The sequence below is a fragment of the Phyllopteryx taeniolatus genome, chromosome 6 (genome assembly GCF_024500385.1).
Source record: "Phyllopteryx taeniolatus isolate TA_2022b chromosome 6, UOR_Ptae_1.2, whole genome shotgun sequence".
Lineage (NCBI taxonomy): Eukaryota > Metazoa > Chordata > Actinopteri > Syngnathiformes > Syngnathidae > Phyllopteryx > Phyllopteryx taeniolatus.
The window spans coordinates 11349576-11375136 of record NC_084507.1 but is presented as its reverse complement, the minus strand read 5'-3'; the positions used below and the strand labels follow the sequence as shown (position 1 = coordinate 11375136).

The 25561-nt window shown below is 44.6% G+C and overlaps 2 protein-coding genes across 2 annotated transcripts; one reads left to right on the top strand and one right to left on the bottom strand.

Moving 5' to 3' along the window:
• The first annotated feature begins 158 nt into the window (after nucleotides 1-158).
• LOC133479406 (axonemal dynein light intermediate polypeptide 1-like) lies at nucleotides 159-12789 on the top strand. Its single transcript, XM_061776385.1, has 7 exons — nucleotides 159-239; nucleotides 4043-4161; nucleotides 4230-4399; nucleotides 5186-5364; nucleotides 9938-10102; nucleotides 10852-10938; nucleotides 12044-12789. The coding sequence occupies exons 1-6, from the start codon at nucleotides 159-161 to the stop codon at nucleotides 10885-10887; spliced, it is 750 nt and encodes a 249-aa protein (XP_061632369.1). The 3' UTR covers nucleotides 10888-10938; nucleotides 12044-12789.
• On the bottom strand, nucleotides 9027-25315 carry gnl2 (G protein nucleolar 2). Its single transcript, XM_061776692.1, has 16 exons — nucleotides 25077-25315; nucleotides 24549-24633; nucleotides 24338-24432; nucleotides 23893-24032; nucleotides 22960-23144; nucleotides 22804-22870; nucleotides 21141-21299; nucleotides 20951-21064; nucleotides 20748-20876; nucleotides 19177-19281; nucleotides 18933-19091; nucleotides 15790-15897; nucleotides 15240-15682; nucleotides 11837-11901; nucleotides 11400-11482; nucleotides 9027-11307 (listed from the first exon to the last, which is right to left on the bottom strand). The coding sequence occupies exons 1-16, from the start codon at nucleotides 25138-25140 to the stop codon at nucleotides 11158-11160; spliced, it is 2151 nt and encodes a 716-aa protein (XP_061632676.1). The 5' UTR covers nucleotides 25141-25315; the 3' UTR covers nucleotides 9027-11157.
• Between the last annotated feature and the right edge of the window lie 246 nt (nucleotides 25316-25561).

Genomic DNA, 25561 nt, shown 5'->3' with positions numbered 1-25561 from the left:
GATAGAATACGATGGAACACAAACAGGAGACTGTTGCCATAACGACAGAAACGTCAACGTTAACTTTTTTTATGCGTCGTAACCAACCTGTTGTTGGAGTTTTTACTAAACATTGATATCTTCTCATATCGTTAAAAAAAAAAAAAAAAAAAAAAAAGATGATTGAGCCCACAGAGTCCCTTCTTAAATATGACACTCCGATTTCAATCAGCAAAGGCCGGGTTAGGAAAACAGTAAAGGTAAGTTGACACAAAAATGATGTAAAAATAAGAAACTAATTATTATCTACCAATAATTGAGAAATATAGCTCAAACATAATTATAGACAGTCTAACCATTGTGTTTTACCCTTTTGTCTAACTTGGGCGGTTGTTTTTATGGGAGTGAACATTAATTAATTAATGAAAAAATATATACACACAATTTAGAACACGCTTCCCATGCAAGTATGTTGTGCGTGTAGCGAATTTGCATGATACCTGTTCTTATAGGGCTTTTAGAAGAATAAAAAGCTATAACAGCGGATTAAAAAGAGAATAGAAAAAAATGATACAATATAAACAGTGAAAGTGTTTAACACTGGTAGTATTGCAAAGCAATGGTCCTCAAACTGGGATCTATACAACTTTCTTAAAAACAAATGACTTACTGATATTATTATGAGTTTTCTCCTTAAAATATATTTGTATCTAAAAAATGGGCAAACTTTTACATTTCTATGGCATTTAGGGGTTCACATGGTGGTTATGTTTTATTCGCGTTAAGATTGTGAGGGGGTCTCTGGAAAAAAATTGTAACTCTAAGTAGTCCTCCATCCATCCATCCATTCTCTACCGCTTATCCGGGTCGGGTCGCGGGGGCAGTAGCTTCAGCAGGGACGCCCAGACTACCCTCTCCCCAGCCACTTCATCCAGCTCTTCCGGGGGGATCCCGAGGCGTTCCCAGGCCAGCCGAAGGATGTAGTCTCTCCAGCGCGTCCTGGGTCGTCCCCGGGGTCTCCTCCCGGTGGGACATGCCCGGAACACCTCACCAGGGAGGCGTCCGGGAGGCATCCGAATCAGATGCCCCAGCCACCTCATCTGGCTCCTCTCAATGCGGAGGAGTAGCGGCTCTACTCTGAGATCCTCCCGGATGACAGAGCTTCTCACCCTATCTCTAAGGGAGAGCCCGGACACCCTGCGGAGGAAACTCATTTCGGCCGCTTGTATCCGGGATCTTGTTCTTTCGGTCACGACCCACAGCTCATGACCATAGGTGAGGGTAGGAACGAAGATCGACCGGTAAATTGAGAGCTTCGCCTTTCGGCTTAGCTCTTTCTTTACCACAACGGACCGATACAAAGTCTGCATCACTGCAGACGCTGCACCGATCCGCCTGTCGATCTCCCGTTCCATTCTTCCCTCACTCGTGAACAAGACCCCATGATACTTGAATTCCTCCACTTGGGGCAGGATCTCATCCCCGACCTGGAGATGGCATGCCACCCTTTCCCGACTGAGGACCATGGTCTCAGATTTGGAGGTGCTGATTCTCATCCCAGCCGCTTCACACTCGGCTGCGAACTGCTCCAATGAGAGTTGGAGGTCACGGCTTGATGAAGCCAACAGAACCACATCATCTGCAAAAAGCAGAGCTACAATACTGAGGCCACCAAACCGGACCCCCTCTACGCCTCGGCTGCGCCTAGAAATTCTGTCCATAAAAGTTATGAACAGAATCGGCGACAAAGGGCAGCCTTGGCGGAGTCCAACCCTCACCGGGAACGAGTCCGACTTACTGCCGGATATGCGGACCAAACTCTGACTCCGGTCGTACAGGGACCGAACAGCCCGTATCAGGGGGTTCGGTACCCCATACTCCCGAAGCACTCTCCACAGGACTCCCCGAGGGACACGGTCGAACGCCTTCTCCAAGTCCACAAAACACATGTAGACTGGTTGGGCGAACTCCCATGCACCCTCGAGGACCCTGCCGAGGGTGTAGAGCTGGTCCACTGTTCCACGGCCAGGACGAAAACCACACTGCTCCTCCTGAATCTGAGATTCGACTTCCTGACGGACCCTCCTCTCCAGCACCCCTGAATAGACCTTACCAGGGAGGCTGAGCAGTGTGATCCCCCTGTAGTTGGAACACACCCTCCGGTCCCCCTTCTTAAAAAGGGGGACCACCACCCCAGTCTGCCAATCCAGAGGCACTGTCCCCGATGTCCACGCGATGTTGCAGAGGCGTGTCAACCAGGACAGCCCCACAACATCCAGAGCCTTTAGGAACTCCGGGCGAATCTCATCCACCCCCGGGGCCCTGCCACCGAGGAGCTTTTTAACTACCTCGGTGACCTCAAACCCAGAGATAGGAGAGCCCGCCTCAGAGAACCCACACTCTGCTTCCCCATGGGAAGGCGTGTCGGTGGAATTGAGGAGGTCTTCGAAGTATTCTCCCCACCGACTCACAACGTCCCGAGTCGAGGTCAGCAGCGCCCCATCCCCACTATACACAGTGTTGGTGGTGCACTGCTTTCCTCTCCTGAGACGTCGGATGGTGGACCAGAATTTCCTCGAAGCCGTCCGGAAGTCTTTCTCCATGGCCTCACCGAACTCCTCCCATGCCCGGGTTTTTGCTTCAGCGACCACCAGAGCTGCATTCCGCTTGGCCAGCCGGTACCCATCAGCTGCCTCAGGAGTCCCACAGGCCAAAAAGGCCCGATAGGACTCCTTCTTCAGCTTGACGGCATCCCTCACCGTTGGTGTCCACCAACGTGTTCGGGGATTGCCGCCACGACAGGCACCGACCACCTTACGGCCACAGCTCCGGGCGGCCGCCTCAGCAATGGAGGCGCGGAACATGGTCCACTCGGACTCGATGTCCCCCGCCTCCCCCGGAACATGAGCAAAGTTCTGTCGGAGGTGGGAGTTGAAACTCCTTCTGACAGGGGATTCTGCCAGACGTTCCCAGCAGACCCTCACAATACGTTTGGGCCTGCCACGTCGGACCGGCATCTTCCCCCACCATCGGAGCCAACTCACCACCAGGTGGTGATCAGTTGACAGCTCCGCCCCTCTCTTCACCCGAGTGTCCAAGACATGCGGCCGCAAGTCCGATGACACGACCACAAAGTCGATCATCGAACTGCGACCTAGGGTGTCCTGGTGCCAAGTGCACGTGTGGACACCCTTATGCTTGAACATGGTGTTCGTTATGGACAATCCATGACGAGCACAGAAGTCCAATAACAGAACACCGCTTGGGTTCTGATCGGGGGGGCCGTTCCTCCCAATCGCGCCCTTCCAGGTCTCACTGTCATTGCCCACGTGAGCATTGAAGTCCCCCAACAGAACAATGGAGTCCCCAGCGGGAGCGCTCTCCAGCACCCCCTCCAAGGACTCCAAAAAGGGTGGGTACTCTGAACTGCTGTTTGGTGCATAGGCACAAACAACAGTCAGGACCCGTCCCCCCACCCGAAGGCGGAGGGAGGCTACCCTCTCGTCCACCGGGGTGAACCCCAACGTACCGGCGCCGAGCCGGGGGGCAATAAGTATACCCACACCTGCTCGGCGCCTCTCACCATGGGCAACTCCAGAGTGGAAGAGAGTCCAACCCCTCTCGAGAGGACTGGTACCAGAGCCCCAGGTGTGTGTGGAGGCGAGTCCGACTATATCGAGTCGGAACTTCTCGACCTCACACACCAGCTCGGGCTCCTTCCCTGCCAGAGAGGTGACATTCCACGTCCCTAGAGCCAGCTTCTGTAGCCGGGGATCGGATCGCCAAGGTCCCCGCCTTCGGCCACCGCCCAGCTCACACTGCACCCGACCCCTATGGCCCCTCCCACAGGTGGTGAGCCCATGGGAAGGGGGACCCACGTTACCCTTTCGGGCTGTGCCCGGCCGGGCCCCATGGGTGCAGGCCCGGCCACCAGGCGCTCGCCTTCGAGCCCCACCACCAGGCCTGGCTCCAGTGGGGGCCCCCGGTGGCCCGCGTCCGCGTCTAAGTAGTCCTATCACCTAAAAATAACCCGTCAAGGTGAATAAAACTACGTATCCTGCAGGTGCGCCCATTTAAAGTGAGCCCGCAACAGCCTGCTGACTCCCCTGTGCCTCCTCCCCCGAAAACAAAATCAGGGTCACCTGAAGATGAGGAAATCCTTAACGTCATCTTTCCACCCAGGTGGGTACACCCAGATCACAAACTCTTTCACAACACCTTAACAAACGCATTTTGTAACCTACTTCTAGGGAGTGTCTGGAGGGCAACCAGCTGTGGGTGCAGCGGGTATCCACTGCGCCGTGTACACGGGCCGACGTGGTCAACCTGGAGGAAGTGCTGGACAGGAAGTTGCAGCAGAAGCGGGCCTTGGAGACAGGCATCTGTCCCGTGCGCAGGGAGCTGTACTCCCAGTGTTTTGGTAACTACCAATGACAATTCTCTTAGAAGTTTTCACGCAAACGCTACCAAGATGTCAAAGAAATCTAATCAATCAACAACTGAGACACTGGTAGACATATTACAGCAGTTGTTCTCAAAGTGTGGCACGCGGGACCCTCTAGGGGTATGCAGGAGAATCACTGAAATAATGTCCAATAGTATTTTTTTTAATACAGTGCAGTGCATTTAAGTACAGTTCAGCTGTATTTAACTTTTAAATTCAATAAATTAGCATTTAGTCTTTTGGAGCTTTTTGTTTTCCAACAATTTAAGAACAATGTCCAATTTTGCAACCTGATGATCTGCTGCTATCCTTTTCCTGATTTTGAAAACACAAATTTGGAATTCACAATTGCACAGACACCTATGGACAGTTTAGGGTCGCAGGTGAGCGAGAGCCTATCCCTGCTGACTTTTGGCGAGAGAAGTGGGACACACTCTGGCCTACCAAGTAATTATGTTTACAATATTTTAAGCAAACAATATTTTAAGTAATAAGTGAATGAATAAGTAGGATGCAAATATCCGGACAGCACATTGCAGTAGTGGTTCACATGTGTGCCTCATAGTTCTGAGATTTTGGGTTTGAATCTCAGCTCCAGCTTTAATGTGTGTTTACATGTTCTCTCAAGTTTTTTTTCTGCATACTCTGGCTTCCTCCCACATTCCCAAAACATGCATGCTAGGTTCATGGAATACTCTATAAGTAGTCCTGCCCAATAAAAAATTCCCATCCATCAATTATCAATTTTGCTTTTTTTTTCAGACGAGCTGATCCGACAGGTGACCATCAACTGCACTGAGCGGGGCCTCCTGCTACTGCGCGTCCGAGATGAGATTCAACTGAGCATCACAGCTTACCAGAGCCTTTACGAGAGCAGCGTGGTCTTCGGCATGAGGAAAGCCTTGCAGGCCGAGCAGGACAAGATGGACATGCGGCAAAGAGTAAGCAAGCACCAGATTTTGGATCACATATGTTTTATTTCTGGCACTGGAATTTACTAATTGCAGTACAGCTGTACCTCCTGCAGACAGCAGCCTTAACAGGGACTACAACTTGAATATTGACTTGTCAATTTGTATACAAATAGTTGAGTCTCTGGAGTCCCTGCCTACCCATGAAGTGTAAAATATAAGAACCAAATTAATCTTTTATCTGCCAACTTCTCAAAATATTTTTGCGAGCAAGCCCTTCAAGATTTTTGCTTGTTGTTGCGCCGCGACTGGATAAATTTACACAGCAGCATTGTGTTTTATTGGATCCACAGATTAGCGTTGTGCTAAGTGCTGCCTTCACGAGTGAAATTATAATCAATGCTTTTACTTCATCTTTGTGTGCCTACCTTTTACCCCGACAATCTGGGCTGGGCTCCCATCCATCCATCCATTTTCTGAGCCGCTTCTCCTCACTAGGTTCGCGGGCGTGCTGGAGCCTATACCAGCTATCATCGGGCACGAGGCGGGGTACACCCTGAACTGGTTGCCAGCCAATCGCAGGGCACTCACATTCACACCTACGGGCAATTTAGAGTTGTCAATTAACCTACCATGCATGTTTTTGGGATGGGGGAAGAAACCGGAGTGCCCGGAGAAAACCCACACAGGCACAGGGAGAACATGCAAACTCCACACAGGCGGGGCCGGGGATTGAACCCCGGTCCTCAGAACTGTGAGACAGATGCCCTAACCAGTCGCCCACCGTGGGGCTGGGCTCCCACTTCTGCAAATAGAAACCACTTGTCTTAAAAAAAAAAGGCCTCGGTTGTCATGGGAATGTAAGCACTACTCAGCTGACCCCGCAGTAGAGTAAGGACGTTGACAAGTACCTTCTAATAAGCGGAACATAAGTGACTGCTCAATGAAGATGTCGTTGATGCGGTGATGGTGGATTTGTTTGGCACTGTGCCCATTCACCACATTCACAGTCAAGTGTATGAAGTGCTATGTCCATGAGTGAAAATGAAAAATGTTCTATATGGGAGCTCGACCTCAGCCCCCCCCCTCCAACTCTGGGGTTCTGCTCCCGCGAGTACAGTGGTTCTGAACCTGGGTTTGATCAAACCCCAACGGTTCGGTGAATCAGTCTCAGAGATTTGGCGGAGGACAAGACCCACGGTGTGCGCGTGCGTCAGTACAAGCTGTGAGGCCACAATGACTGAACGCCGTGTCGTATAGCAATCGATGCTCAAAGCAGGCATATGCCATTGTGGCGCCGCACCTTGAGTTTTACAACTCAGGACAGGCGTTGCTGTCTGACAGATGGCGCTTCAAATAGGAGAGGTATTGGCGGAGTGACGTCAGAGCGCCAACACCAGTACAAAGATCAGTAGAGAACAGTGTTGACAAGTAGCTTTTGACGTGTGAAACATGCGATTGCTCAGTGAAGTTGACGACCCAGTGGCGGCGGATTTGTTCTGTGTTGTGTCCATTTGCCACATACACAAAGAGTAGTGCATTAAGTGCTGCCTTCATGAGTGAAAGTGCTTTTAGTGCCTTCATGGGCTCTCACTTTTATTTAGCACATTGGGCTCGGCTCCCGTAAGTAGAAGCCGCTCTAGCCACAAGGCTCAGGCTCCAACCCCGGTCGACATGGCGATGAAAGGGGGCTATGGGGCTAAAAGCAGGCTAATTTCAGCGAGACAAGGAATGTATCAAGTGTGTTATAATTCTTGATCCTTGGGGTATTTTTACAAAAGCATGTCACAAACTTTCTCAGGGCATTGAATCGATCGTCTCAGACTTAAGACTGTTTGTCTTAGAAGAGGTTTCGCCTCTCATCCGAGCAGGCTTCATCAGTTCATGCAACAAGGCATAGTTAGGATGCAGTAGCCAGTGTTTGTGTGGGAAAACTCAACTATTTATGTTCCAACTTAAGAGACATGCCCCACACCACGTAAGGAATCATTCTTTTGGAATGCAGAAAAGGGGGAGCGCCATTAAGCCGGCTGGCCGAGAGGGTATTGTCAGTCCACCAGAGTCGTAGGGTGGAAACTCCCTCATTGATATTCCATTCAGTTGTAAAGTGGTCGTGGAGTTAACTAACGGTCAAGGAGGCCGTGCTGTTCATTGGAAGCAGAATTATTGAGTTTCTTGGGAATGGATGAAAGGACAGTATTGTAAGTAGGAGATTGGTGATGTTGTTAGCCTCCTCCTCTGTTAAGCAATGGTTTTTCCACCTTTGTGTATATGGACTCTCACGCCTCTTTCAAACTATCCGTTTTTCCTGTGCAGAATATAAAAAATGTTGTCCTCAAAAGAATGCGGTTTCTTTTGGAGGTGCCAGTAGACAGCTGAGTCTTAACCTGAGGAGTTTGCCCATCTTTGTTGTGCTATGAGTCTGCTCAGTGGTTGCTTGGTTTCACCAATGTACAGTATGTATCTGCATACCTCAGTGCACTTTACTGCATTCATCAGATTGCGTTTTTAAAGGCAAAAAATACAAGATAAACAGAACCGTCCAGTTGCGATTGATTCAATGCTCTGAGAATGAAATGACCTGGATGACATTCCCGGCCAGCACGGCACTGTGTCCGGCCACGTTGACAAAAAATGAACTTGATGAAAAGAGCCAATTAATACACATCTGTAAAATAATTCACGTCCTCTGAACCGCAAATGAATTAATACGTCACTGGAGACGTCACCTGGGAACGGGGTCAGGATAAAAGTATATTATTATTGATATTTGTAATACAGTATAAGATAACCTTTATTGGTCCCATAATGGGGATATTTCCAACTTATCAGTAAGAAATAGTGACTTTAGGAAATATAAATATGCAATATAAATAGCATGCAAGAGAAGACATCTAAACATGTACATTCACAAACTTAGATAAACAATCCAATTCAATCTATCAGCAAGTTATTTGTTTGCAAAATAGAGTGCTGAGTTTTAATCGACATTTGAGATCTGATTATTCTGATTTCATCGATTTGCTCTTTTTTTTAAACCAAGATTGAAAACAGAATTAGTAGAGGCGAATCAATCTATAGACAGATATTTTTGTCACTGGCACATTAAAATTTCAATCTCATACTTCAATTCAGGCTGCAACTGCGTCCGCCATTACAAGGTTATTGCAATAAAAATACTAAAATAAATATTGAAGCCATAATTTATTAACGATTATACAATAATGATTATGTTGTGCAACTGAACAGTATGGATAATTACTTTTATCCTATTAATATATTGCAATAACTGTCCTGCGGTACTGTTCTTGACAACATTTTGAAAATATGGAAATTCAGACAAATTGTTCTGAAAGTGAATTTCTATAGATTTGCAGCTCTGCATATATTACTGTGCACTTCTGTCCCTGTCCATCCAAAGTTTACATTCGTATACTGCACCTCCAAAACACTATTATTGCTGCAGCAATAATCATGCTAGGCTCACAATAAAACTGTCCATTGAGAAATTGTCTGTTCACTATTTTAACAAGTATTTGTCATATTTTTATATTATTTAAAACATTAGAAATAGGATAATGCCTGCTAACAGTGATTTATTTCCTCGAGTCCAAAAAAAATTCAAATCAAATCAGAAATGCAGGAACACAGGTTTAGAAACAGCCATGTAACAATAAATGAAATAATCATGGAACTCTTACTTAGTTTATTTTCCTCCGCTTAGTGATCATGTAGGATGATTTATTTTTCTGAGCAGCCTCTGTAATATGTTTTCATTTGAAATCTGGACATTTCATTTGAAAAGAGGAAAGTACTGTAACTGCATGTTAGGAGATTTATTTTGGCATTGATGTTGGTTGTATTTGTACAGACAAGAGTGGACCTATTTTTTTTAATAAAATTTTTTGAGACAACTGGGATGCATTGCCAGGCGGCTATATTGTAACAGGAGTCTGAATCGTTATTCTCTCTCCATGTGATGTTCATTCACCCACCACTTTTGACTTGAAATAAACACTCATTAGCACATCATTAAAGAGTGATACGCTTCGCTGGATCGTCTCTTCGACGAGTCGAGCCAGGATGCTGGCTTCGTGAAGCGGAGGTCTACGGCAGTCAATCCCGGCCTGTGCTTGCTGGGACAGAGGCCGGTGCGAACAATAAGGTGCCTCTTGCCCAACCGATTAGTGATACGACGCTCCGACAGACGTAGCTCGCCGGAGCAAGTTGCAATGTTTCTGCATCCCTTCCAACGCCAATTTCGGTCATGTGGGCCAATCAGTGTATTTCTTGTGACGTAGCCACATGGTCACATGGGTTATGCGTCCAATCGGGTGCATTTACACTCAAATAAGAAAGTGACGCGCACTAGCAGCCTGGCTAAGCGGCGTGGTTTCGTGTAAACCTCCCAAAACAAAATTTTAAGCACAACAGTTTATTATTGCATACCGACACATGACCACCAGAATATAAACTTTTAATTTCACGATATCGTGAATATTGTGACATCCCTAATTTTGATATATATATATATAAACACTAAATGTGCCTACTTTAATATGTGACACATAACTGATTGGTCTTCCGCCTTTTACACATCCAGATTAGCAATCTGGAAAAGGAGAAACAGGATCTGACAAAGCAGTTGAACGAGCAGAAGGCCGAATGGATTGCCAACGAGAAAAGGAACGAGGAAAAATGGGAAGGGCAGGAAAAGAAACACATGGAGCAAATTCAGTTTCTAAAGAGGACCAACCAACAGCTCAAGGTATAACGCGTCTTCGGCCTGGTACACACACAAGGACTTTTCAAATATTTAAATTGTTTTTTTTATACGTGTTGCTTGTTGTGTGCTACGATAATCTCAACACAGAACATCACACACAAATATTTTGTTCCAATACCGCACTCGAATCCACTCCTCCAAGACATAAATCTCACATGATGAAACGTGAGCTAACAAAAACGAAGAAACAACACTGGCCGATGTATCCTGAGTGTCACCGAAGGGACCGCAAGTGTGAGTGTGTTGTGAAATGATGTAGTAGTCAATAAAAACACTTGCTTTGGAAAATACTTCTTGCTGTCTGGTGAACCCACTTATACAAAATAGGATCATCGTCGCGTAGGATATGTTTGTTTTTTTATTTATGGGCACTTTTCTTGTTCCTCGGTCAGGTTACTTCTTGATTAACTACATTCTGTTTCATCTCACAATTCATGTAGTCATGACCCGGCTTTGCGCGTGCGTGCACACACGAGGATTTTTTGCCCGTAAATATTGAACGATTAATATTTAAGATTGTCGGCCCCTACCCGTTTCGGACCCTATCATTAGGACAAATTCACTCTAAACACACCCTCTGACCAAAGGATAATCTTGTACGATGGCATTTGTCATTCTTGGTTGGGAAGGGGCAAAATCTGGACAAAAACAGCCTGATTATCTTTGTGTGTGTACCACGTTTTCCTTTCACGGCTTCCCTTCCCATCTTAATGTCTGTTATTCCCATTTAGGCCCAGCTGGAAGGGATGGTCACACCAAAGAAGTAACGTCCAAGCTGCAACGCTTCCTGTAACTTCATTATGTGACTATAAACTGAAGCAAGTAAAATTTTTCATCCATCCATTTTCTGTACCGCTTATCCTCACGAGGGTCAAGGGCGAGCTTGTATAGTCCAAATAATAGCTGTACATTAAGATTAAGGCCAGACTATTTCCCTGAGGGGGTCAAAATCAACTTTAGACAATCAAATATTGCTTACATTTCAAATAAAGGATAATTGAAAGTATTTTCTTTTAAATATATTTAATTGCTACCCTTTAGCGTTTAGCTCTCTTAGCTTTTCTGCCCTCTGAGGTTGGTGCTTGGGTGTCTTTTGTCTTGTTCTTGTTCCTGTTCTTCACGTTGTGCGTTTCATAGTAGCGCAAGCCAACTTTCTTCGAGCGCTGGGCGCGATCAATCGCTCTTCTCTGTAGAGGTGAACAAACAGAAATATTTAAGTGTATATTCTTTAATAAATGGGAGCAGGTGGGAATGAGTTTTTGTTGGGTTTTTTTTTTACCTCTTTGGATGACAGTTTGGGTTGCCTGTAGGATTGGTCGTCTTCGTCGTCAGCTTTCCTCTTCCTGTTTCTATGAGTAGCAGCTGGAAAAATATTTAAAAAAATAAAAAGATAAGAGCAGCTACTCTTTATATTTTACAGAAAAGGTCAGGAAAAACGGCAAACGATTTTGTAAGTAAGGCTCACTCAAGAATGAATGGAAGTGTATGGTTGTTAAGTAAATTAAAAACTGAACATTGTTTAAAAACAGTTCTAAAATAATGCTATCAAGAGACAACATTTTAGGAACATGTTGAGCTCTCAAGTGGTATGAACACAAAACTATATAAAAATGTCAAAAATTTAAAATCAATAAATGCCACTAGTAAGTGCCTTTGCTGTGGTCGTAATTGTCCCAAATGAAGCATTTTAAAGCTAAAGTCATGATTATTGGTTACCTTTCATCTGTGCTTGTTTAGTCTTGATGTCTGTTAACAGTTTGTCCGAATCTGCTTTCGGTATCCTGTTAAAAGAAGGTAATAGGTGGGGTTAGTTTCACAAATTTTCACTGAATTAATAATAATAAAAAAAAAAAGGATGAAAATGAGTGTGTGCGTTGTTCGTGTAACATCATCCATTCTCTCTGTACTGCTTATCCTCGCTAGGGTCGCGAGTGAGCTGAAGAACTACCCCAGCAGACTTTGGGCGAGAGGCAGGCTACACCCAGAACTGGTCCCCAGCCAATCGCAGGACACAAACAGACAACCATTGACACTCACACCTACTGATAATTTAAAGTCTTCAATTAACCTACCATGTATGTTTTTGGAATGCGGGAGGAAACCGGAGTAACTGGAGAAAACCCAAACAGGCACGGGGTGAACATGCAAACTCCACACAGGAAGGCTGGAGCCTAGATTTAAACCCACGACCTCTGAAGTGTGACAGGGGTTATCCACCGTGTTTGAGTAACATTACAGACAATATTTGTTATCATCAGGCTTGGGGTGTAATGGAATACATTTAAAGGGATTATGTCATGAAAATACAAAAAAAGGTAACTGGATTCCATTAAAGAAATTTTTAACAGATTAAAGGGAAAATATTTTCAAATTTGAATTTTTTTTTGCAGGATTACAATTTTAATGCAGGAGAGGCATCATTGTATCATAAAGTGGGAGGTGTGTGTCAGTGAAGGAAGGGGTTAAGATATAAATTACGCTAACTGCATTGGTGGCCTTCATCAATTTTAATTTCTCCTCTTTTTTTTCATTTCACTCGGTATGACACACACAATGAGTCATGTGGAAAGGTTTTAAAAACTTTGTTATGAAGCCAGGCAGCAGAGTGAACAATAGGTCAGCACGTCTGTCTCACTGTTCTGAGGTTTTGGATTTGAATCCTGGGTGCTCCGTGTATCAATATATATTTTATTGATACAGAAATTTATTTTGTCATATTTGGTGTTAAAGTAATCCAAAAGTAATTGAAATTAATCAAATTAGATTAACATTGTGGTACTTGGATTATATTGCCGACCTCATTTTTTTAAACAGTTTTTAACCGACTTTGTAGTCTAACTTTTTAAAGTGACCCTCCCAACCCTGGGTATTCTGAACCCCCTTGAACTACAAACGAGCCCCACAAGAAAAAGTCCTGTTTCCATCCATCCATTTTCTGAGCCGCTTATCCTCACAAGGGTTACGGGAGTGCTGGAGCCCATCCCAGCCATCATCGGGCAGAAGGCGGGGCACACCCTGAACTGGTCACCAGCCAATCGCAGGGCACACATAAACAAGCAACCATTCTCACTCACATTCACACGTACGGGCAATTTAGAGACTTCAATTAACCTACCATGCATGTTTTTTGGGAGGTGGGAGGAAACCCACGCACGCACGGGGAGAACATACAAACTCCACACAGGCGGGGCCGGGAATTGAACCCTTTTCCTCAGAAATGTGAGGCAGACGCTCTAACCAGTCATCCACCGTGCCGCCAAAAGTTCTGTTTGTTTTTATCTATTTTAGTGACTATGAAGAGACAGCAAGCCCTGATTTCCCCATTAATTCTCCTTTTTAGCATTGTTACCTTCTGTCACAGTTGAAATGCCTCTGCATTAAGTTAACCACAGTAGAGCTGCAGCTATCGACTATTTTAAGAATAGCGTATTCCACGGATTATCTCAGCGATTTCAGCAATCAGATGAAAAAATTATTAAGCATTATTAAAGATCCCATGCCAACAAAATAATTTTTTTCTCCTGTTTTATGTGTAACATAGGTCAAAATGAGTCTGTGACATGGTTTAAGTTTGATCTCTATGCGGTTTGTCTAATTATTGCAAAAGGCAACAAATGGAATAAGGCTTGCAAAACCAGTGGATTTGAAATCGCCAACGTTGTGACGTAGTTTCGTCAATTTATATTCAAGTACCCGCCTACTTCGTGGTTGGTACCCGCCCACTCAGGTGAACAGCAATAAAGCATTTCCAGGTTTTAAGCAAGCAAGCCTCAGCCCTACAAATTGAGTCCATAGTATACACACACAATATTGGCAAAATAATAATATTAATATTTAATTAATATTGTTATATTATTTGCTCACCTGTCTTGACTCACATTATGATTTGTGATATCCCATTCTGAATCCACATGGTTAATATGATGTTGGTCTACCCTTTGCAGCTGTAAAAGCTTCAACTCTTGTGGTAAGACTTTCAAAGAGGTTTAGGAGTGAGTTTATTGGAATTTTTGCCCATTCTTCCAAGGAGCATATTTGTGAGGTCCCACACTGATGTTGGACGAGAAGGCCTGGCTCACTGTCCACTCAATCAACACAAAGGTGTTCTATCGGGTTGAGGGCAGGACTGTGCAGGCCAGTCCAGTTCATCCATACCAAATTCTCTCATCCATGTCTTTATGGACCTTGCTTTGTGCAGTTGTGAACAGACATTTCCAACTTTGTGGGAACAGTTTGGAGATGGTCCCTTCCTGTTTCAACAGGACTGTGCACCTGTGCACAAATCAAGGTTCATAAAGACATGGATGAGAGAGTTTGATATGGTTTAGAGAAGGCTTATCTAGTTTGACAAAGATGGCTTCCCTTACATCTCTTTCAAACCAGCGGTCCTCCTTAACCAGAATTTGATGATTTACAATGCGTTGACACCAGACGCAAAGAGACCACCCCCAATAAAATAGCGTGACCCAAGCAGCGTAATAAAATAGCGTGAACCAAGCAGCTGTTCAATGTGGACACGGCGACAACGTCGGATGCTGGAAATCTTTTCCCCAATATCCGTAACAATAAGTGTTATGGCCGTAACAAGTCAACGTTCAAATGTTCAGTGATTTACGTAACAAAACATGGACGTTCCGTAACATTTGCCAGCTTGGAGAGAATCCTTCTGAAAATGCTAAAATAGGGAGACTCCATACCTAAAACTGAAATAGTCTTTTGGCTTAAAGTTGAAACGCCTTCAACAAACAAGAACAGTACAGTTGCCTTGACTCAACCTTTGCGGATTACCATGACCTGAGAATCTACACAGAAAATTTGCAACAAGATTTGCAACAAACAATCGATAAACGTGAATATTTTCAGAATGTACTCATAAATACTTGCACCGAAACAAAGGGAAAATTTTTGAATAATCGTTATTCATGACTCAATAGGCCACGGGTATACTGGTCCGGCCCGCTTGAGATCAGATTGGGGTGACTGTGGCCCATGAACTAAAATTAGTTTGACACCCTTGGTCTAAACTCACATTAGTAATCCAAAATTCAAGTTCCCGGGATCGAAATGTGGTGTCCTCCCATGTGTCTCGAAAAAAAAGTTTGGTTTCGAGCTCACTGACCTGATGGCGGAGAAGCGCTTGGACTTGGCTCGGTCTAGAAACTGCTTGTACTTGGCGATCTTCTCGTCCAGCTCGCGGATCACCTGCTTGGAATTCTTCTTCCCAATGACAGGACTCTCTTCACCAGCTGGCTCACTGATCCTCTCCTCATCGTCTGCCTTTACAACTTCCTCTTCCTCACCATCCAGCTCACCTTCCTCCTTCTCGGCCTCTGAGCCAGAGATGTCGGACATGTCCAGGTCGGGCATCTCCACAGGGACCAGGTCCTCCTCATTGTACTCTGGCGCCACGTTGATCTTTCCAAAGTTTTGCCGCACGTTGGACAAAATCTTGTGAAGTTGCTCTTTCTGTTGCTGCTTCTGCTGCTCTTCATTTTCAGTGGCGGCAGGAGCGAGGTCAGTCGCCTCTGTTTTTACTTCCTGCACTTTCACTGGCAAAGGTTCCTTGTTAAATGGTTTTATAAAAAAAAAAGAAGGATGAACTGTAACATCATTTGGTCGTGGTGATATAAAAGGCTTATTGATAGGTATAAAATCTATAGAACGTTTACCTCTGGGTCACCCTCAGGCCCTGGAGGCTTCACGAAGAAAGGTATACGCCCCCTCTGCCAATCATTTAACACCATTTTGGACACCGTGGACAGATCTGGTTCTCCGCCCTGCACAATACAACACACCACATTTGTCACAAATATACAAAAAATAAAATATTTGATTATAAAAACTTTGTTCACAATGTATTTTAAAATGACATTTTATATAAAAAAAAGTTAATATGGTAATATAATTGTTTTAATATATTTGAAAAAAGTTACATTTTAAAAACGTGAGAAGATTGAAATTGGTTTTAAATACATCTAAAAGACACCTACATATAAAAAATATACTACCATTTAATATAAAAAAAACAAATGTGGACAAAATTAAAGAACAAATACACAAAAACATGAATATCTTGAAAGATAACATTAAAAAATGCTAAATATAAAATACAAATATAAAAATATATTTCTTTTTTAATTAAAAATGGCAAAACATGAAAATATAATTTCATCATAAAATGTGAAAAAAAAACACGCTAACAATACAAAAGTTTTTTTTTTGGTCCTGTTCAGCTATTAAGCAGAATGGAGGATCTGTATCCCTTTTATGCCGGAACAGTTTTACTTTGTCACAGTGGAGTTTTTAAGCTTCCGCTGTGGTTTCTTAGTACTATAATGGATATTTAATGAAAATCAGAGTCGATCAGTCGAACAGAACAAAGTTTCTAGAAGGGATTGAGAAAGAAAGACAAAGCACTGATTGTAAACAAGATGAGAAAAGTAAATCATTACATATCTAGAACAATTAAACATTAGGCACGGTGGACGACTGGTTAGCACATCCGCCTCACACTTCAATGCTCACGTGGGCAATGACAGTGAGACCTGGAAGGGCGTGATTGGGAGGAACGGCCCCCCCGATCAGAACCCGAGCGGTGTTCTGTTATTGGACTTCTGTGCTCATCATGGATTGTCCATAACGAACACCATGTTCAAGCATAAGGGAGTCCTATCTGGCTTTTTTGGCCTGTGGGACTCCTGAGGCAGCTGATGGGTACCGGCTGGCCAAGCGGAATGCAGCTTTGGTGGTCGCTGAAGCAAAAACTCAGGTATGGGAGGAATTTGGTGAGGCCATGGAGAAAGACTTCCGGACGGCTTCGAGGAAATTCTGGTCCACCATCCGGCGTCTCAGGAGAGGAAAGCAGTGCACCACCAACACTGTGTATAGTGGGGATGGGGCGCTGCTGACCACGACTCTGGACGTTGTGAGTCGGTGGGGAGTATACTTCGAAGACCTCCTCTATTCCACCGACACGCCTTCCCATGAGGAAGCAGAGTCTCTGAGGCAGGCTCTCCTATCTCTGGGGTTGAGGTCATAGAGGTGGTTAAAAAGCTCCTCGGTGGCAAGGCCCCGGGGGTGGATGAGATTCGCCCGGAGTTCCTAAAGGCTCTGGATGTTGTGGGGCTGTCCTGGTTGACACGCCTCTGCAACATTGCGTGGACATCGGGGACAGTGCCTCTGGATTGGCAGACTGGGGTGGTGTTCCCCCTTTTTAAGAAGGGGGACCGGAGGGTGTGTTCCAACTACAGTGGGCTCACACTCCTCAGCCTCCCTGGTAAGGTCTATTCAGGGGTACTGGAGAGGAGGGTCCGTCGGGAAGTCGAATCTCAGATTAAGAGGAGCAGTGTGGTTTTCGTTCTGGCCGTGGAACAGTAGACCAGCTCTACACCCTCGGCAGGGTCCTTGAGGGTGCATGGGAGTTCGCCCAACCAGTCTACATGTTTTGTGGACTTGGAGAAGGCGTTCGACTGTGTCCCTCGGGGAGTCCTGTGGGGGGTGCTTTGGGAGTATGGGGTACCGAACCCCCTGATACAGGCTGTCAGAGTCAGAGTTTGGTCCGCATATCCGGCAGTAAGTCTGACTCGTTCCCGGTGAGGGTTGGACTCCGCCAAGGCTCCCTTTTGTCACCGATTCTGTTCATAACTTTATTGGACAGAATTTCAAGGCGCAGCCGAGGCATAGAAGGGGTCCGGTTTAGTGGCCTCAGTATTGCATCTCTGCTTTTTGTAGATGATGTGGTTCTGTTGGCTTCAACAAGCCGTGATCTCCAACTCTCACTGGAGCAGTGCGCAGCTGAGTCTGAAGCTGCTGGGATGAGAATCAGCACCTCCAAATCTGAGACCATGGTCCTCAGTCGGAATAGGGTGGCGTGCCCTCTCCAGATCGGGGATGAGATCCTGCCCCAAGTGGTGGAGTTAAAGTATCTTGGGGTCTTGTTCACGACTGAGGGAAGAATGGAAAGGGAGATCGACAGGCGGATCGGTGCAGCGTCTGCAGTGATGCGGACTTTGTATAGGTCCGTTGTGGTAAAGAAGGAGCTAAGCCGAAAGGCGAAGCTCTCAATTGACCGGTCGATCTACGTTCCTACCATCACCTATGGTCACGAGCTGTGGGTCGTGACCGAAAGAACAAGATCCCGGATACAAGCGGCCGAAATGAGTTTCCTCCACAGGGTGTCCAGGCTCTCCCTTAGAGATAGGGTGAGAAGCTTGGTCATCAGAGTAGAGCCGCTGCTCCTCCACATTGAGAGGAGCCAGATAAGGTGGCTAGGGCATCTGATTCGGATGCCTTCCGGACGCCTCCCTGGTAAGGTGTTCGGGCACGTGCCACCGGGAGGAGACACCGGGGACGACCCAGGACACGCTGGAGAGACTACATCCTTCGGCTGGCCTGGGAACGCCTCGGGATCCCCCCGGAAGAGCTGTATGAAGTGGCTGGGGAGAGGGAAGTCTGGGCGTCCCTGCTAAAGGTACTGTACCCGCGACCCGACCTCGGATAAGCGGTAGAAAATGGATGGATAGTTTTAGTTATATTTTAGTTAGTTATTTAAAATAAACAAATAAATATTGTTTAAAAGTAGTTCTCAAAAAATGTGTCAACTAGCCATAAAATAGCCTACATGAAAAAAATTGCAAAGGACTGCAACACTAGGATAAAGCAAAACAACATTGTAAATGAATGAACAGCCCTGAAAATATTCTAAATAGGAATGCATATAAATTATAATGAAATAAAAATAATTAAAAAAAGCTCAGATAATTTTGTTCCCCCATCATATACAGAGCTTTCGTTCCCAAGCGCCTCCTCACACCTTCAAAAGTTTCCCAGTGCGGAACGCCAACTTCTCGAGGAAATCCTCCGCTGAGCTCCACGTGGGGATGCGGTAGGTCTTCTGGATGTACTCTGGTTTAGCCCTTTCCAGAACCGCGCCGATGTGCTCCTCGGGGTTCTTGATCTTCTCCACTTGCACCTTCATGAGGAGTTGGGAGGGCGCAGCTTAAGTCATGCACCTTTTCACGCACACTTAAAAAAATTAGAAAATATGTTAAACGTACCACTCCTTTGAGAACAATATCAGTTTCGCTGTCCTCTGAAGGGTAGACCACGCCAGGACAATCAATGAGGAAGATTCGTCTCATCAAAGTGATGTATTGCCACACCTGGAATGAGGCCATTTCAACACAACAACGATGACGCAATGTCTGGCCTATCACTTCCAAGCCACATATTTAATTAAGGCTAAAATTAAATTTGCCTAATTTCTTTGCTTTTTTTAGTTTTGGCCTCCAACTTGAGACAGGCCCGTCTCCACCTGCACCTGATGCCTGCTTCAAGCTGTGCCAGATGAAAAGCATCCTCCTCTTTAAGCGATCTCATTCTGGAAAAGAATGAACTAAAATCACTGTATGTTTCACTTCATTTACCGACTTGTCATTACCGACTAATCCCAAATGTGTCCTCCAGGAAAATGTTAATATATTTTTCTGTGTTTATTGGCCATTTATGAATTTGAAGTTAGTTCATTCTGTGTTGTGAGATAATCCTTAACATAGCTACGTCACTTAATAAATTTAACATTAACATCCGTAAACTAAATTAGATAATTGTAGCCGCGTTTCCTAATTAATACAAGATGCACTAGCGGATCAACGCTTGTCGCCAATGTTACGTGTGCTTCTCGGATCCACTGGAACCGCAGCACCTCAACGCGAAAATACGGAAGACCAGTGCAACAAATACGAAACTGGCTGATCTGATGAGCAAAAATGTTGCTTAAACGTAAGAGTAGCAATAGACGATGTCCTGCTCCAGAGGTGGGTAGAGTAGTCAAACATACTCAAATTAGAGTACTGTTACTTGACAATAATGTGACTCGAGTAAAAGTAAAAAGTAGTCCTCCAAAAAAATTACTTAAGAGTAAAAATTACAAATTGAAATTATTATTCAAGTACTGTGTGCGTGTATGCACAGTCAAAACTCCAAAATAACCCTGCAATTTATTGCACGGTGTTTTCTTAAGTTATAAGTGAGCTGAAATATCCACGTTTGGGCAGACAGTGCCAGACAAATACTACAATACATGAAAGCTGTTGTTTTTGTTTGTCTAAATGTAAACATGAGAAGCGCGCCGTTGCCTTCATGGTAACGACGACCTTCCCAACATGGCCGCTACCTCCATGGGGGAAAATACTAAGCAGGTTTTTGCACCCTTGATGTGGCTAGTTTCTCTCTTCAGACTTTGAGAAGTAGCCAATCGCCTAGTCACAACGCCCTATCTATGCCCCAGGTTGTCATAGTAAGTCCTACTAGGCATAGCACAGGCAGGTGGGGTGAGCAGTGAATCAATTGCATGAGACAGAACAACTGCCCCAAATCTGAGTGGTGTCAACCAGAGTGTTGCAAGTGGATGTCAAGCATATTAGATTACTTATCATTTGTGCACTTACATCACAAAATGTAAGAGACCTTTAATTTAGACACCTGGGACATTTTTAAAGGAGAGATATTATGCATTTGTATGCAAAACTGGATTATTTCCTTTCTTAATGTGCTCTACTGATTGGTCGAGTGGATAGTTCAAGGATTTTAATTTGCCAATCTTCCACCAAGCGAACAGAAACACTACCTTGGTTTCTCCAGCGATAGGCGCCACATTGCAGACTTTCTTGCTGCGCAGTGTGTTGATGACAGAGCTCTTGCCCACGTTGGGGTAACCGATGAAGCCTACGCTGATTTGTTTCTTGTCCGTGTGGAGCTGCAAGGAGAAAAAAAAAAAAAGGCAATTTTCAGTTGACTGGGGTTGTTTTAGAAGGGCTGTAGTGGGTTTACCTTGCCAAATTGCCTGAGGAGCTGAATAAGGGAGCCTTTACCGAACGAGTTGGTGAGGCTGGCATGAAAAGCCAGGGTGGGGTACTCCTGGGACAACAACGCCACCCAGCGTTTCTGGTTCAGCAAAGGAAAAATGTTTCAGTCTAGCTGCTCTTGGGTGGAGTGTTTTAAGGGAAAATGAAGGTCTTACAGTGACCCAAGTGGGGATGAGGTCACACTTGTTGAGCACAAAGATCAAGTGCTTCCACGACTTCTCCTTCTTGATGTAGGACTCGATGCTCTGCGAGCGTGTGCCCATGGGGTCGCGGGCATCCAACACTTGGATCACGACATCGGACGAGTCGATGACCTGAGGAGGGGAAAGAGTAAAATCAGTAGAATGCAACAATTCATTGATTAATCAACAAGTAATCAAAAACAATTTGGATAATTGATTAATCGTTTGTTTAACTTAAAAATGTCCAAATCCTCATTCCAAACATCTGCTTTTACCTTAAATTACAATGTCCAACATTTTTTGCCAATTTTCAGTAATGAAATCATACTCAGTTTATGCACTGTCAAATTGAAACAGTCTTATTTAATTTTTTTTTTAGAAAACAGATGGAAAATAAAAGATTAATTGATTATTAAAATCGTTAGTTGCTGCCCTTCACAACAGCAATGAAAATCAAAATTACACAATGAATGGGAATGTACAGTGGAACACAATCCAATCCAGGGGAATTATTTTCACCATAGGAAATTATGGAAATACTGTAATCTCTTCCAGGGTCCAACTTTTTCAGGGCCAATTTAAGATGTTTAAAAAGCAGTTTCCATTTAAAGTGCCTGAAGAGTGAAGATGTCTTCTACATTTGACAAACAGAACAAGACCTTAAGACAGTGTATTTAAGAAAGTGTCATTTGTAAGGATAATTAAAACACTATAGAAAATTCACTTTTTAATGGCCTGTTTACATCCATCCATCCATTTTATGAGCCGCTTCTCCTCACTAAGGTCGCGGGTGTGCTGGAGCCTATCCCAGCAATCATCGGTCAGGAGGTGGGGTACACCCTGAACTGGTTGCCAGCCAATCGCAGGGCACATACAAACAAACAACCATTCGCACTCACATTCACACCTATGAGCAATTTAGAGTTGTCAATTAACCTACCATCCATGTTTTTGGGATGTGGGAGGAAACCGGAGTGCCCGGAAAAAATCCACGCAGGCACGGGGAGAACATGCAAACTCCACACAGGCGGGGCCGGGGATTGAACTCGGGTCCTCAGAACTGTGAGGCAGACGCTCTAACCAGTCTCACACCGTGCTGTGGCCTGTTTACAAATAGTTAATAGTAGGCTCTCTGCAGTGCCTGCCCACAGATCAAGTGTGAACTTACACAACCAAGGAAATCTTTTGATAGCTACCAGTTTCTGGAAAAATGTCAAAAAGCTAGCCTTTCGGAACATTGCACAATTGTGACATCACAATGCATGCGCCAAATGCTTGATACGCCACAGTAACTAACAAGTATAATTCGGCTGCTTGGTGATGATGAAGTGCTGCCTCCATGAGTGAAAATATAATAGAATCTTTTCAAGAGCTCGCTTTTTCCTTCACACTCTGGGATAGTAGTAGCCCTTGATTAACCTCGTCATCATTGTAACAAAGATTGTCATACTCAGCACTGGCTAGTTGCATAAGACAGAAGAGGCCCCCTATAACAGTGATTTGAACCAGTGGGACAAGTGGATATTGTATTATGGCATGATGATATTTTGTGTGACTTTAAACACATTTTTCCTAAAAAAAAGAAATTTCAAACTGTGCTTGACTTTCGAAGCTTCATGTCGGGATGAAAGTATACCTTGTAAAGCTCTCCCCAAATCCTCTTGGACTGACCCTTTTTGAAGATCTCCTCACGGACTGCGTCACTGTTGTAAAAAAGAAGGAAGTCACAAATCAGTATTTTATTGACCCGGTCGATAAGGTGGAAAAGGTTTTATGCACCACCGGGCCTTACCGGACCCCTGTGTCCTCAGTCACCAGGTCTTTGTCTTTGTCAACGTTGTAGCTCATGGCCGAAGCTTCGGCTTGCTCCAACAGGTCCTTGACGTCGGACACCACGAGACTGGGCCTCTTCCTCTGAGCTTTGGGCCCAAACGTAGTCTCGAAAGCCTCCGTGTCCAAAATGTGCACCTTGGAGTTCTGCCAAGAAGAGCAGAAAAGGTTGTTTACACGAGGAACTACAACTATGAAAGCTGTGTAACACTATTATTTGGCTTTAAGTGTTAAGGTAATAACAACCCTTTATTGCTCAGTGACTGTTTTTTTTTTGTCAATGTCTTTATGTCTCAATAGTGTTCTCTGTCAATTGACTATCTGTTGTCGTACTAGAGCGGCGGAGACAAATTCCTTGTGTGTTTTTTGGACATACTTGGCAAATAAAAATGATTCTGATTCTGATTCTGAAAAATGCTCTAATGCTACGACACTCGTACCACTTCATTAGCCTGGCATGTACCTTCATGGTAGGAACCATGTGAGCCGTGTGGGGACACTAAGGTAAACATGAATGACAACACTTTTAACTGACCGCAAAATATGCTCTGCAAAATGGATGAACTCCGCTTGGGCAGCAACGGAGGCCTGGGTGAGCCTACCAATACCATGACTACAGTATATAATCTAAAAGATTAAGCCATCCAAGTCTAAGTACAAAGAGAAACCGAAACTGACTCACACCAACACGTGCATTGCCAGAAAATGCGAGTACGAGCTCTCTCTCACACTCAACATGAAGCCTTAAGTTTGACTTAAGTTTGCCATGAAAAGGCTACACTGCAGGGGGCACAGTAGCTCATTTGGGGGTACAACTTTATCAAGTTACCCGTACAGTTAATAAAGTAGAGCCTTCAAGGTTCCAATGTATAATGTGAGCTTAGCTTGCACTAACGTGCGCTTTGACTCGGTCGTGCAGCAGCGTCATGGGCAGTTTGCTCTGTCTCATCACGACGCGGTACGGATCGTTCTGCACGGCGCTCATCTCCTCTTGGAACTTCTGCAGGGAGGACTGCTTGATTACCCGTGTGTTTGCTGCAAGACAACAGTTTTCAATTTAAATCCTTGTGTTCTTTTCTCAGGAACAGCTACAATGTCGCTGGGTCGATTGGATCTGTTACCCAATAACAAAACAAAACAAAAACAATGTAACATTTTTTTACAACATCCAAACTTCACACAGGCGGGGCCGGTGATTGAACCCCAGACCTCAGAACTGTGAGGCAGACGCTCTAACCAGTCGGCCACCCTGCCACCAAAGGTACATATGTGAAAGAAATTTATATTTATACATACACAAGTGTAACTGAAAACAACTGAAAATGTGTTAGTGAACTCACTAAACCATTTGATGTTGGGTTCGACTCGGGCCACTGTCCCGGGTGCCACAGTGGACTGGTACTGTAAAGGTTTGATGACTTTTCCTCTGTCGTTACTGGCAGCAAAAAGACAGTTTGAAGTCAACCACAAGCACTTATCACAACATTCCGACATCTTATATTAATTCACCATCAGCACACATACAAAAAATGAATCTAATCTGTCTGTTACCATCGCTGTTTTTGTCTGTACATATTCAGACGCTTAATTGTGGCGCGGTCCCTCATGTTGGTGCCGCCAGCACCCTTGACCCGATCTGACAAAAACACAAATTTAGTTTAGAAATTTACAAATTACATTATATGACAATTCATACAATTATCAGCTCATTAGACTAGACCAACAATTATATAAAGTAAACGTGACTTTTCAAATGAATAATGCTTAGTTTATATGCGTATTACTGTGGTAGTGTAGTTTGCAGTGGTGTACAACTACTCAACCACAAGAAAAAAACATTACAGCCGTTTTGTTGTGTATTTGTGTGATCGCTGTGTAATGGCAGCATGTGTCTACGAGGTACTAAATAAACAGTTCAATCTTTCAGCGCAGCCGCTACGAGTTGAAATAAGTGGTTAAACTTTTTTTTCACACATAAATAATTATAAAGGACAAAATTTCAAGACATTAGCCTTGACGTTAAATGTGACTTGACTAACTGTAAACAAACCCTGCGGCTAGCGGTGTTAGCTCACTTACCAGGGTTGCTGCTGGACGACGAGGGATTAATCGAGCTTTTCCCCTTGAATTGAGGCTTCACCATCCTGACTGTTTAGACGTGGAAGCTGTCGAGAATATAGAAAAAACAACGACACCCAAATTAATGAGCCAAAAAGGTGAATTCAGTTGTTATTTCCCCTCTTCAGCTCGATTTAGTGCGACACACGTGTCAGGGAAGCGTAATTAGGATTCCCACATAGTTTCTAGGCAGGACGCGCCCTGCTCCAATATTACTGGCTCCAGGAGACCCGCCGCTGCACTATAATTGGCTGTAGAAACCCTTTAGAACACGCCCTACTGCTTCCTGACGGTAAAATATTTACCTTAAGTGTGGCGGTGTTAATATATTTCCAGCTAACCCTAACCCTCCAAAATCCTAACCTTACCCCACCCTAAACCGCATTAGGTCACAACCATAGCTCTAAACCTAACCATGACAAACGTCTTTGTTTTGATTTCGTACA

Coding starts and splice junctions, on each gene's coding strand:
- LOC133479406 (XM_061776385.1), top strand. CDS start 159: ATGATTGAGCCCACAGAGTCCCTTCTTAAATATGACACTCCGATTTCA. Junction 240..4,042: donor GGGTTAGGAAAACAGTAAAG/GTAAGTTGACAC, acceptor CGTATCCTGCAG/GTGCGCCCATTTAAAGTGAG. Junction 4,162..4,229: donor AACGTCATCTTTCCACCCAG/GTGGGTACACCC, acceptor ACCTACTTCTAG/GGAGTGTCTGGAGGGCAACC.
- gnl2 (XM_061776692.1), bottom strand. CDS start 25,140: ATGGTGAAGCCTCAATTCAAGGGGAAAAGCTCGATTAATCCCTCGTCG. Junction 15,898..18,932: donor GCACTGGGAAACTTTTGAAG/GTGTGAGGAGGC, acceptor TGTATTGTGCAG/GGCGGAGAACCAGATCTGTC. Junction 11,308..11,399: donor CCAAACTGTCATCCAAAGAG/GTAAAAAAAAAA, acceptor TCACCTCTACAG/AGAAGAGCGATTGATCGCGC.